Source organism: Ochotona princeps, chromosome 21 (genome assembly GCF_030435755.1).
Source record: "Ochotona princeps isolate mOchPri1 chromosome 21, mOchPri1.hap1, whole genome shotgun sequence".
In the NCBI taxonomy this organism is placed as follows: domain Eukaryota; kingdom Metazoa; phylum Chordata; class Mammalia; order Lagomorpha; family Ochotonidae; genus Ochotona; species Ochotona princeps.
The window spans coordinates 5,285,487-5,299,226 of record NC_080852.1 but is presented as its reverse complement, the minus strand read 5'-3'; the positions used below and the strand labels follow the sequence as shown (position 1 = coordinate 5,299,226).

The window sequence follows — 13,740 nt, the reverse complement described above, 5'->3', positions numbered from 1 at the left end:
TGTCCTGCACTTTTTTTACTTCTTTCAAGTCCCTGTTCGCTTGCTCGCTGTCCTGCAGCGATGGACGTGGTGCACACGTGGACTACTGACTGATGATGAGTAGCCAAAGTTCATTAATAGCATCAGGTTGTCACACAGGCATCCAGGGAGGTGGGGCTGGAACCACTTACGTTTCAACAGCGTAAGACCGCTCCCTATTACACAATCTGTTTGTCTAGCAGGTTCTTACATCTAAACCTGTGGCTCAGGGAACTTCCTGTCTATTCATTCCCACATTAGCTGCTCCCGGGGGGCCTTCCGGAGGAACAGCAGTTAGCTCTGGCTCTACAGTACATGATATAAACCATTCGATCAAGTAAGACTACATCAGCACGCAATACAAATTATCCAATCAACTGTAGTGACGTGGAACACAGACAACCAATCAATTTAAGCATCATGCATTTAAACTATCCAATCAGTAACAGCCGTACCCTGCAAGCAGTCACTTCCCCTTTGGGGGCTTTCCAAAAGGTTATGGCAAAGGTCGAGTCACACACGTCCCAGAAATGTTACTTTTTATTGCCTGGGCTGTCACACCCAGTGGCCAGGATACTGTTCCCTGCTATTGGCAGGGTGTTCCCAGAACCACCTTGTTAGTCCCCAGCTCCCGGAATCGCTGTCTTTCATTACAAGGTGTTCAACGTCTTCAAAATCATGCTTCATGTCATTTGCTTTGTTTGGCTTTTTTTTTCTGCCTGTCTCAAGCCCTCTCACTCCATATTATCCAGAAGCAAAAGATTTTCTCATGAAAAAATTGCTAAGCAGTTTTGCTTGGTGAGAATTTTTCATAGCTTTAACTAGGTTTTGTAGATGAATATTTGGGTAATTTCCAATCGTTGTTACTGGCAAATAAACCTGCAATCACACATATTAATCTTGTGCTCACATCATTTATATGCCTGTGGGTTTGTATGTAACTGGGAGAACAGTACCAATGGGATTGTACCGTTCTGCAAAGCCAGTAATTATTTCCGAGAACATTTGGCCAACAGACAGTGGCTTGTCAAAATCTTGGACATTTGCCATTTTGAGAGGTCAGGTACTCCCTTTAATGTCTGTTCTTCCAGTGTTGCCAGTGTGTGCTCATAAAAACACAGAATTTTTTTTGTCTTAAAATATTTGCTTCTTTATTTGAAAATCAGTTATACAGGCTGAGGTAAACACACAAAGAGACAGAACTTCCATCTGCTGGCTCACTTCCCAGAGCACCACAAATGGCCCACATTGGCCCAAAGTTAGGAGCCAGGGACTTCTTTCTGTCCTTCCCTGTGGGCGCGGGGTCTGGTCACCTGGGTCATCCTCCATTGCTTTCCTAGGCACATTTACCGGGAGTTGGACGGGCAGTGAGGAAGACTGGACTCCAAAGAGCGTCCATGTGAGATGCGAGCGTCACAAGGGTCGGCTGTACCCGCTGGTTCGCAGCGTTTAAATACACTCTTAGTCTCTGATGGAACCTTCTCAGGTATCCCTCCAGCTCACCTCCTGCATTTAAGGAGGCACAAAACTTGCACCTGGCGCGCCACCAGCTCACGCCCCGCCTCCATCCCACTGGCCCCGCCCTGCCTCCGTGGCCCCGCCCTACCTCCGTGGCCCCGCCCCGCCGCCGGGCCCCCGCCCCCGCTCGCTGCAGCTGTGGCCTAGCTTCCACCCGCCCCACTGGCCCCGCCCTGTCACCGTGACCCCGCCCCCGCCGCCGTGGCTCCGCCCCGCCAGCCCAGTACTCCCCTTGGCCCCGCCCACCACGCAGCAGCCCATCCTGCCTTTGGCCCCGCCTCCCGCGCTCCCCTCACGCCTCTCTCTGGCTCCGCCCCCGGCTCCCTTTGCGCGCGCTTCTCCCTCGGCGTCGCCCTCAGTCCCCGCTCCGGTCGCGTTGTGGACGTCATCACGCCGGGGTGGGGCCCGCGGGAGGCGCCGCGCGTGCGTGGAGCGTGTGCTCGGCCCCGAGGCCGCCCGGCGGCGGCGGCGGCGCTGGCGGCGGAAGTTGCGCGTGCGCAGTGGGCCGCTCCGGCGGGCATGGCGCACCGCTGCCTGCTGCTGTGGGGCCGGGGCGGCTGCCGGCCCCGCGGCCTCCCGCCGCTGCTCGTGGCCGGCGCCGCCCTGCGGCTCAGCGAGCGGCCCTGCCTTCGGACGGTGAGTGCCGGGCGGTCGGCGCCCGCTTCCGCCCACGAGCGGCCGTCAAGGTCACCGCCCCGGCGGAGCGGCGGGGAGCGCAGGCCGCACGGCGGGGTCGGGGTCGGGCGCCCCGCGTGGTGTCCGCGCTCGTGCGGCTGAGCTGCGGGGAAGGGCCTGGGGAGCGCTGGTCTGCGCTGGGCAGGTGGGCGAGCGGAGGCTGCAGAGCCCGCGGCGCCGGCAGCTCTGGGCTTGGCTGCCTCGGGGACCCGGGGTGCTGCAGGTGGTCTTCAGGGTCCTAGCTCGCGAGTGGGCTTCCTGCTGCGTGTCTTGAGTCTGCCCCATAGGCGAGACGGATAACTCCGGGTCCTCGGTGTGGGACACGCCACCCCCTCCACAGGGTAGGAGCCCCGTGTGTCCTGACGTTACAGGGCTTTTGCCCTCAGCGGGAGGCAGTTTTCCCTGGATCATAGCTAAGGAGTCCAACCCAGGGCCCAGGGAAGTGATGCTCCGAGTGTGGACAGGGGCAGGCAAGGGAACACGGCGTATCGATTACTTGCTGTTGGCTGACACAGCTGCAGCGTTCCTTTCTGCCCTTGGTGGAGGGCCTGGGGTCCGTCCTGGGCTTGGCTACCCAGCCCCATTCACTCCAAAGAGGTAGTATCACGCTCCGAAGGTGTTCTTGCCAGTTGGCTCCAGATTCACCTCCCGTTACTGAAATTCGAGGATGCTCCTGTCCGCCTCCGCCTATACACGTTTCTTCATACACTTTTTTTAAAAAGATTTTTTTATTTTATTACAAAGTCAGATATACAGAGAAGAGGAGAGACAGAAAGGAAGATCTTCCGCCCAATGATTCACTCCCCAAGTGAGCCGCAATGGCCTGTGCGTGCCGATCCGAAGCCAGGAACCTGGAATCTCTTCCAGGTTTCCCACCTGGGTGCAGGGTCCCAAAGCTTTGGGCTGTCCTCAACTGCTTTCCCAGGCCACAAGCAGGGAGCTGGACGGGAAGTGGAACAGCCGAGACACAAACCAATGCCCCTATGGAATCCCGGTGGAAGCAAGGCGATGACTTTAGCCACTAGGCTGTCGCACCAGATCCCAAAATAAGTTGTTTGTTTTTTTTTAAAAGATTTACTTATTTTTTTATTGGAAAGCCGGATATACAGAGAGGAGGAGAGACAGAGAGGAGGATCTTCTGTCCGTTGATTCACTCCCCAAGTGAGCCGCAACGGCCGGTGTTGCACAGATCCGGAGCCGGGAACCAGGAACCTCTTCCGGGTCTCCCACGCGGATGCAGGGTCCCAAAGCTTTGGGCCGTCCTCGACTGCTCTCCCAGGCCACAGGCAGGGAGCTGGATGGGAAGTGGAGCTGCCAGGATTAGAACCGGTGCCGATATGGGATCCTGGGACGTTCAAGGCGAGGACTTTAGCCGCTAGGCCACACCGCCGGGCCCCTCCCAAAATAAGTTCTAAAAAAAGATTTCATGTGGTGATGTCAAGTTCTGCTTTTCTTATCAGACCATAAAAAGAGCCAGATGATGGATGTTAACAAAGGTGAACTTCACTTTAAACATTCCCAGCTGTGTTTAGTGGTCCCCCCACTCCCTCAGAAATGGTGGGGAATTTTCACTTTACAAAGGGATAGAATTACTTGTTCTTCAGTGTCAGATCTGGATATTCTCTCAATGCTCCTGTCCTTGATTATTTTAGTTGTGTATCTAAAAATTGAATAAGCTACGTTGGATAATTTGTTTTCATTTAATACTGAAGTTTATAGAGTGTGTTTGCAGACAGCAAATAGTGTGTAAAGTAAATCAGTAATGGAACGTGCCATCATGACACCAAGATGACAACCTATCAGATTCCTTTAGCTAATGTTGGTAGAGTAGGGAATTATCAGTGCTGTTGGGTCGTAGCTTTCTCGTGGTTGAAGTAAGATAAGTTCAGAATTAGTTTGGCAGCCCTGGTTTGTAACTTCAGGTAAGTGTCCCGCAGTGGGTCAAAGACTGAATGAGTCAGCATGAAGCAGCAGGCTGGCTGGCTTTCTTTCTTTCTTTCAGATTGATTTACTTATTTGAAAGGCAGAGTTAAAGAGAGAGAGCGAGCCAGACACAGGTCATCATCTGTTGCCTCTTTTCCTAGGTGGTCAGTTCTGGGCCAGTCTGAAGCCAGAAGCCAGGTCTCCCACATGGATGTAGGGGCCATGTAGTTGGGCCATGCTTCGCTGCATTCCCAAGCACGTTAGCAGGGAGTTGGGTTGGAGGTAGAACAGCTAGGACTCGAACCTGTGTCTATATGGCAAATTGGTATTGTGGACAGTGGCTTTACCCACTACGCCACAATGGTGGCCCCATCAGATTTTCTTTCTGCGTCTGAGTTTGTCTTTTACATACTTCTGGAGACGACCTGGCATGGTAGCCTAGTTGACTAAAGTCCTTGCCTTGCATACCTGGGATCCCATGTGGGCGCCAGTTCGTATCCTGGCTGCTCCATTTCCCATGCAACTCCCTGCCTGTGGCCTGGGAAGGTAGTAGAGCATGATCTAAAGCCTTGGGACCCTGCACCCGCACGGGAGACGCAGAAGAAACTGGCCTCGGATCAGCTCAGCTTTGGCTGTTGCGGCCACTTGGGGAATGAGCCAGTGGATGGAAGATTTTTTGTCTTCCCTTCACTTTGTTTATCTAACTTCTCAATAAAAATGAATAGATCTTAAAAAAAAAAAAAAGACTTCTGGAGAGAAAGTAAGCATTGACAAAATGACTGTTGTCAGCTAATTGTGTGCCAGTGATCGGCAATTCTATATTGTCTTCTGGGTGATGATGTTTATCTCCTGGTTCTGTTATAGCAGAGTGCCTGATAACTCTAGGTGTCCCAAGGGGATTATTCTGTGCTGCTTATAAGTGCTGTGTAAGGGAGAAACATTTCTCTGTGGTGTTAGGAAATAAAGTCCCCTTTCTGGACACAGCGCTGTGGCTCAGTGGCTAAATCTTTGCCTTGCACACACTGGGATCCAATGTGCATGCTGGTTTATGTCCCAGCTGCTCTACTTACTGTCTTGCTCCCTAGCTATAGCCTGGCAAAGCAGCAGAGGATGGCCCAAAGCCTTGGGACCCTGCATCTGTGTGGAAGACTCAGAAGAAGTCCCTGGCTCTTGGCCTCTGGCTTCGGATCGGTACAGCACCGGCCCTTGCATCCACTTGGGTAGTGAACTGGTGGATAGGAAATCTTTATCTCTGTTTCTCCTTCTCTATAGATCTATGTTTCTAACAAAAAGTAATACATTTTTTCAAAACTGTCTTGTTACCATCTGTCATATACAGATGTGAGGAAATAATGAAACATGCATCCCGTTGGACATGTGTAGACAGTGGAATGCTGGACTGTCTGACATTGCACCAAAAGTGTCGGGGTACACTTAAATAAGAGACTGATAGAATTATGATTCCTTCTAAAGGACTACACTATTGTAGTAAAATGGGGAAAATCTGTTGGGGGGGTGGGTGTTTGAGGGGGGAATCCCAGCCTATAGGAAATTGTACCACATAATTCAAAATTCAAAATAATACTTTTTTTAAAAAAGCCGTCTTGTTACCCTGATAATAGCTGTTGTGCTTTTATTTTTTGGCTGTGTTGCAGTTTTACCGGCATGCTACAGCTCATGCTACAACCAGCAGAAACTCCCTTCTGACAGATGTCATTGCTGCTTATCAAAGATTCTGTTCTCGACCACCCAAAGGTAAGGACACAATGTGACTAATTGGCGGGGTTTGCTAAGCCAGTCAAAAGCATTAGTTTCACTCTTAACTTCTATGTCTTCCTGAGAGCATTCCTCACCTCCAGCTCCTGTCTGATTACAGCTGGGAGGCCCCTTCCGGCCCCAGCCTCAGCCCCTGTCATAGCTCATGAGCTTGGCATGCAGAGGAAGCTTTTTTTTTTGGACACTTGTGGGTTGAAAGCTATACTAGACTTTCACATACTTTTTTTTTTTTTTTTTTTTGAAGATGTGTTTATTTGAAAGTCAGGGTTAGAGAGGGATGTCTTTGTTCTGCTGATTTATTTCGCATATGGCCACAACAGCCAGCACTGGTCAGACCTAGGCCAGGAGCTGTATCTGGGTCTCCCATATAGGTGACAGGGATCCAGATACTCCGGCCTTCTCGCACTGCTTTTCCCGGTCGTTGGTGGGGAGCTGGATTGGAAGTGGCGCAGCTGGAACAGGAACCAGCAGCCAAATGGGATGCTGGCATTGCAGGCAGCGTTACGGCTTTACCCTTTACAGTAAGATGTTGGCTCCTTGGCATACTTCTGTACAAGAAAAGCTTGTTTTATTTTTTAAAGGTGCTAATTTTTTAATGATTCGTTTATTTATTAACATTTGGAATTAAGCTATTTGAAGAAAGCCACGGAGAGAGATTTTCTATCCACTGGTTTATTCCCCAGATGCCTGTAGCTGTCCAGCCTGGCACAGTTCAAAGCCAGGAGCCAGGAGTTGTGGTGTTCAAGTCTGTCCTGGGCACAGAGGCCCATGGACGTACGCCATCCTCCACTGCCCACCCAGGACATTAGCAGTGCTCTGGATTGTGAGTGAGGCATCCGAGAGTCAAACTGGCATCCATATGGGGTGCTGGCACCACAGTCCGTGGCTCCAGCCCCCTCAGCTTATGGTTTTAATTATGTGTCAGCTGCCTTAAACAAACGAGTACAGGCCTGATGCAATGGCCTAGTGGCTAACTTCTTGCCTTGCAACGGCCAGGATTCCCGTATGGGCGCCAGTTTGCATCCATGCTGTTCCACTTCTCACCCAGCTCCCTGCTTGTGGCCTGGAAAAGCAGCGGAGGATGTCCCAAAGCCTTGGGACCCGGCATCCGTGTGGGAGACATGGAGGAAGCTCCTGACTTCAGATTGGCTCAGCTCTGGCTGTTGTAGCCACTTGGGGAGTGGATGGAAGATCTTTTTCTCTGTCCCTCCTTCTCTATGTAAATCTGCCTTTCCAGTAAAAATAGATAAATAAATCTTTTTGAAAAAATCAGCACAGTGCACCTTGGTGAATTTTAGTTTGAAGATGTGTATTTTTTCGTTTGTAACAGGATTTGAAAAATACTTTCCTAATGGGAAAAATGGGAAAAAAGCTAGTGAAACAAAAGAAGCTGTGGGAGAGAAAAAAGGTACATTTTGAAAATATTTATATTTATTGATTTCCTCTGATTTACAATGGTGATTGTTTGCACTGAACAGTTTATTATGAATCAGTTGTGAAACTAGGTTATAAGTGCATGAAAAATTCACCCTGTACTTCGTTGTGTCTTTAATTTCTGTTTGTTTTCCTGTCAAATTTCAAGTTGAAGTGGATTTGCTAGGTGTTTCTCATCACCTTGGAGTTACTGAGCAGTCAGACTAGACATACTTGGAAGCTGCCTGCCCCGTAATTTAAGCCCCTGGGGAACGTCTTGGTTTATGTCATTTACTTGATGTGTATGATATGAAGCGGTGTATTTTTAAATCACTCCTGATAATCTAATCTTACCTTCCTGAAACTCTTCGGACGTGGTTTCTTAGAGCAGGGTAGGGGATGAGAGGCTCAGTGAGCTCTCGGCTTCCTGTCACCATTTCATGAGCATGATGACACTTAGCAGGTGTTGGCGTTCAGCTGACGCCCTACTCTTCTGGCGAGTCCTAAGGAAAAACAGAATTCTTCCTTGTTTGTTTTCTCAAGATTCATTTACCTGAAGGACGTAGTGACAGGAAGTGGGGAGACAGAGACATCTTCATCTGCGGCCAGGCTGGGCCAGGCTGAAGCTAGGAGCCAGGAATTCTGTGTGGGCCTCCCTTGATGGTGTCAAGAGCTCCGTACTGGAGCCGTCATCTGCTGCTTCCCGGGGGCGTTAGCAGGAAGCTGGATTAGAACCTGAGTAGCTGGAACTCAAAACTCATTCCACTGCGGCATCTGGGCATTAACAAGCAGTGGCTTCACGTGCTAATGCCTGTCCTTCTGTTCTTAAATGAGTTTATCATCTAGTTGGGAAGTTAAATATGTGCTCGAAGAATGTAGAGAAAACGGGCTAGGAGGTCGGAGGAGAGAGAAACTGAGAAGCACCAGCGTGGGCCAATGTGTCCCTGGGGTTCTGGGCTGCAGTGTAAGTGACATGGTGGCTGGTACAGTTTTTCCCAGGGGATCTTGGTTTGAAAGCAGAGTATGACGACAGGTCTGTTTTGTAAGTGCATGCTAGGGTGTCTTTTGATTCTGAGTTGTTCTGTCCCACATGTGCTGCTGCTGTGTTTCCCAGCCCTGGGCCTTGGTAGGGAACAGGCCTGTGCACTCTGTGCCCCACCGTGACGAGAGTACGGAAGTTGCATGTGTGCAGCACCATGTGGGAGGGAGTGTGCCTTAAAGCCACAGTGTTGTGCTGAGTGTGACTGGCGGCTCTAGCCTCCATCCTGACACTGGTAGTTGGAGACTTGAGGATGGAATTGAAGTCTTCAAGAGCAGAGAGAAGTGGCAAAAGAAAGGACAGTGTCAGTGACACAGGAGTGTGCTAGGCTGTGTGACAGGTGTGACCGGCTGGGGAGGCAGAGAAACCCAACAAGAAGGGGCAGCAGCAGCAGGCAGCTCGGGACCGTGAGGGGGAGTCTGTGCCAGGCTCATAGAGCGTTGCCTGCTAGGTCGCTTCACGCCACCTGCTCTGTGTGTGCGTGTCTCTACAGGTCCTGTTTTTGTAAAAAAGAACCAGTTACGTTAGATGAAGGCCCTCCCTGCACACCTGTTGGCTTGGTTTTCTCCTGTGAAGATCCTGTCTTTAACTAGGGCCGCCATCTGAGTGCTGGGGCTTAGGACCGTGGCACTTGCATTTGGGAGTTGCGAGAACACAGATGGTCAACACAGAACTGATTTCAGATAATTACAGACTTGTTTTATGTGGTTCTTTTTCTTTTTGCCGTTGATCAAACCACCACAGGCTGTGTGCAGAAGAGGCAGTGCTTTGTGGCCGTGGGAAAGGGGAGCCCTTACTTTGTACCTTTGCGCAGGGACTCTCATTACCACTGCATCGGTGATCCCACAAGTTACTCAAGCTGGACCTCGCTCCTCTGAGATGGGTATAATTACCGCTCACCGCTCAGTCTGTTGGGTCTACAGTTCGGGGGGTAATGTAGGAGAGCGTTTGGAACCTCTTGAGTGTTACTGTGTCGTGTTTGCTTCCTGTCTCAGGGCTTTGTTTGTAGGTTGATAATCATGTAACACACAGGAAGTCCTTTATTAAGCAGTATAAATGAAAGCGTCGTAGCAAAACATAAAACCTTCCTTGAGCCTGTGAAAATGAAAAGTTTTTAAAGACATAAACCCTGTTGGTTATATGTGCTCTTTGTGAACAGAATCAAAATCAGCATCTACCTCACGCTCTTCTGGAGGAGGAGGGGGTGGTGGTGGAAAGCGCGGCAGCAAGAAGGACGATTCTCACTGGTGGTCCAGGTTCCAGAAGGTTTGATTTCAAACTCTGTTCATTTGGTGACCCCTGGAAAGGTTGGGAGGGATTCATGGCATCTTTGCAAAATTTTGTTCTTCACAGCGGCTTCCTTCCATTTTGCCAGGGTGACGTCCCATGGGACGACAAGGACTTCAGGATGTACTTTCTCTGGACCGCCCTGTTTTGGGGTGGAATCATGTTTTACTTCCTGTTCAAGAGCTCTGGGAGAGAAATCACTTGGAAAGACTTTGTCAATAACTACCTTTCTAAAGGAGTGGTAAGTACTTTATGGGATTGGTGGTTATTGTAATTCGAAAGTCAAGATTCAGCAAGGTAGCCAGACTTGTCTACCACACTGGATTGTTCCAATGCTGAAAAGAGCTACATTTGAGAAACCTGTTTATTTTGACCCAGTATCCTTAAATTTTCCAGAATCCTTTCATCTTACCTGGTTTTTTTCTCTATCTCTTTAAAAGATTTTATTTAGAAGGCAGAGCTTTTCTGTTTGCTCCTTCGTTCCCCAAATAACCACAACAGCCAGAGCTGGGCCAGGCCAAAATCGGGAGTCGGGAGCTTTGTCTGGGTCTCCCATGTGGGTGGAGGGAGCAAATGGATGGGTGGGCGCGATGGTAGGAAGCTGCATTAGAAGTCGAGCTGACTCCCATGTGGGATGCAGCATTGCAGGCAGCAGCTCAGCTCGGAGCAGCATACCTCTGGTCCCTCCCCGTGTTTTAGAAGTGCGACTGCTGGCAGCGGTGCTGGCAGCCTTCCATCCCGTCATTTCCCCGTGTGCCTCACCTTCCTCACTGCTGCTGTGTGCCAGTCAGCCTTCCTCAGCCTTGACATGTCTTCACTATTTTCAGTATCTTGTGCCAGTCAGTCATGTGGTTAGAGCAGACAAGCTCCCCAGGAAGGCCTCAGGAAAGAGCGTGGATTCTGTTTGCTAGAAGTCTTGGTCACCACCTGCTGGCGTTTTGCCCAGGTGAGATCATCTTTCAGCATGTTGAAGATGCTGGTGATTATCAGACACATGTTATGTTATGTGTTACCAACAAAAATTCAATGAGCTACCAGTAAACTATGATGCACTAATTTTAAAATTGGATACGAATTTCTGAGATTTTAAATATGAACAGTGTGCATGTTAGAATTGGTGAAATGTCTTGATAACAAGAGAACCAGTATTGGTCCTGCTGTGTCACCTTGGAGCGTTGGCTTAACTCTCAGCGCTTGGTTTTTATCAGTGAAATGGGTAGAATAAAGATATGGTATTAAAATTTCCTGATGAAGTATTTTTTTAAATTCTAAGCTACTCCTGAGGTTGTGTGAGTGAGGATGGAAGAAGTGGTTATCCAGATGTCTTCCCTTTAATGTCTTTATTTTCAGATCACAAATCCAGATTACATATTACCACTCAGTAATCCTCATGAGGCTGTGATAGCTGGGGCCAGTTCTGTGGTGTGATAGAAAAAGCCACGGCCTGCCTGCCGCACCAGCGTCCCATGTGAATGCTGGAATGAGGCCTGGCTGCTTCTCTGATCTGGCTCCCTGTGGGTGTGCCTGGGCCCCTGCATCTGTGTAGATCCCTGGAAGAGGCTCCTGGCTCCTGGCTTTGGACTGACTGAGCTCAGCCCGTTGCAGCCATCCAGGGAGTGAAACAACAGATCTCTCTCACTGTAACTCTTTCAAACAAATAAATACTTAAAATAATAAAGACCAAGAAAACAGAGTAAAAAGTAAGTTTCAGTTGAATGGAGCAAAGGGTATAACTTAGTCATAAAGAAGAAATGTACATGGTAGAGAGAAACAGAACAAAACACGACAGACGTCACTTTCATAAACAAGTATAGATTCAAAGCAAGAAACCAGATTTGCTATGATTGTTAATAACAGGACAGTGCTCGATATGAACATATGAAGGTTCTGTTAACAGTACATTTTTCATCTAAGAAACGTGGCAGTGTGTGTAGAGAGGCTTAACCCACTTAAGTAGTTCTTAATCCTAATGTTCACGGAGTAAACATTCCAGAGTTAGGTGAAGGGAGAAACCAAGTGAATGTCCATTATGGGAGAAATACTGGAGCAGTCTGCTCGATGTCTTAGTAAGAAGTCAGACAAAAGAATAGAGGTGCTTAGAAGTGATGGTTTGTTGATTTTAAAAGCACTGGCTAGTAGGATTTCATCGTTGTGGTAAGAGCCTGTGTTCTCCAGTGGATGCTTTTTTATTTATTTATTTTTTTAAAGATTTATTCATTTTATTACAGCCAGATATACAGAGAGGAGGAGAGACAGAGAGGAAGATCTTCCGTCCGATGATTCACTCCCCCAAGTGAGCCGCAACGGGCCGGTATGCGTCGATCCGAAGCCGGGACCAACAACCTCTTCCGGGTCTCCCACGTGGGTGCAGTGTCCCAATGCATTGGGCCGTCCTCAGCTGCTTTCCCAGGCCACAAGCAGGGAGCTGGATGGGAAGTGGAGCTGCCGGGATTAGAACCGGCGCCCATATGGGATCCCTGGGCTTTCAAGGCGAGGACTTTAGCCGCTAGGCCACGCCGCCGGGCCCAGGATGCTTTTTTATTGCATTGAGAAAGTAGCCTTAGCTTTAGGAATGAGCATGGATTTTTTTCAACTGTTTTGACTATCTGTTGAAATTATGATTTTTCCCCCTTATGTGATATGTTAAAGTGATAATTATTTATTTTTAAAAGTAATTTTTATTCATTTGTTCTCATTTATTTGAAGAAATAGAAAGTGAAAGCCATCCACTCTTTGACTCCCAAAGTGTCTGAAATTTTCAGGGTTGGGTTACCTCAAAGTCAGGAGCGTGTAACTCCGTCAGAATACCTGCTGGCTCCCAGGATGCCCAGAGCTGGAAGCTGAATTAGAAGCCCCACAGTCAGGACTTGAACTAGACATAGGCATTCTGGCACACAATCTGACATCCCAATTGGCAGACCAGTGTGCTATGCTACAGCGCTCGTCCTAAGAGTTTCTTACGTGAGATTGGCATGCAATGATCTGTTTCATGCTTACCATCTTTTCCCCTATTTTTTTTATTGTAGTAAGATATATAACCTAAAATATGCTATCTTAATTGTTTTTAGGTATATAGTTAGATATTAAATACATTCTTAAAGTGCAACCACCATCATCATCTACCTCCAGAACTCTAATAAAGCTGAACTGCAATGCTCTGCTCAGAAGCTACAACTTCCGCTCTCTCAGTTCCTAGCAGCAGGCATTCTGCTTTCTGTTTCTCTGATTTTAAATGCTCTCTGTCCTCAAATAAGTAAAATCAGAGCTGTCTTGTTATGATGTAACGCACCATCCTAAAGGTTCAGCCGTGCTGTAGCCTGTGTCAGAATGTGACTTGTCGGCTGAATGGGATCCCATTGTACATACATGCCACATTTTGCTTATCTATTCATCTGGGGTAGACACTGAGGTTGCTTACGTGTGTAGCTACTGTGAACATAGGTCTGCTGCCCTTGGAGTACCTACTCTGAATTTTGGGGGGGGCATTTTTCAAAAGTAGAAATGCTGGATCATAATGGTAAATCTTAATTTTTAGGTTTTAATTTTTTAAGGAGTCACTACACTGTTCTCCATAGTACTATATGCATTTATAGTCCTACCAAGAAGAAATCAATTTCTCCACATCCTTATTAATACTTAGATGTATGTTTATGCTTTAAAAGATGAGTTAATGTCAAAGGTGGAGGGATCCTAATTACTGATTTGCTTCCCCAAATTTGCACACTGGTCAGGGCTGTGCGGAGCCGAAGGCAGGGGCCAGGAGAGTCAGTGAAGGTCTGCTGTGTGGATTGCAGGAACCCAGCTAATTGAGCCATTGCTTCTGCCTCCCGGGTTGACATTAGCAGGAATCAGGAGCGGGTCTTTCAGTAAGGGACTTGTTGTGATTTATGTATTTGAAAGGCAGAGTGACCCAGAGAGACGGAAAGACAGAAAGAGATCTTCTATCGGCTGGGTTACTCCCCCAAACAGCCCCATCAGTGGGAAATGTCAGCATGGGTGAACCTCATAAATGTAATGACCGGAGGAAGAAGAAATGGGTAGAAGAATGTGTATAAAACAAGACCATTTTAAGCCAGAGGGGGCTGGTGTTG

General features: G+C 48.4%; 1 protein-coding gene across 1 annotated transcript in view; it reads left to right on the top strand.

Moving 5' to 3' along the window:
- Positions 1–2,005: 2,005 nt before the first annotated feature.
- AFG3L2 (AFG3 like matrix AAA peptidase subunit 2) overlaps positions 2,006–13,740 on the top strand; it is a 46,391-nt gene continuing 34,656 nt past the window's right edge. Inside the window, exons 1-5 of the mRNA XM_058679054.1 lie at positions 2,006–2,172; positions 5,790–5,889; positions 7,241–7,318; positions 9,522–9,628; positions 9,738–9,890. Coding sequence (XP_058535037.1) covers positions 2,056–2,172; positions 5,790–5,889; positions 7,241–7,318; positions 9,522–9,628; positions 9,738–9,890 — 555 coding nt within the window. The 5' untranslated portion in view covers positions 2,006–2,055. The remainder of the gene's footprint in view (positions 2,173–5,789; positions 5,890–7,240; positions 7,319–9,521; positions 9,629–9,737; positions 9,891–13,740) is intronic.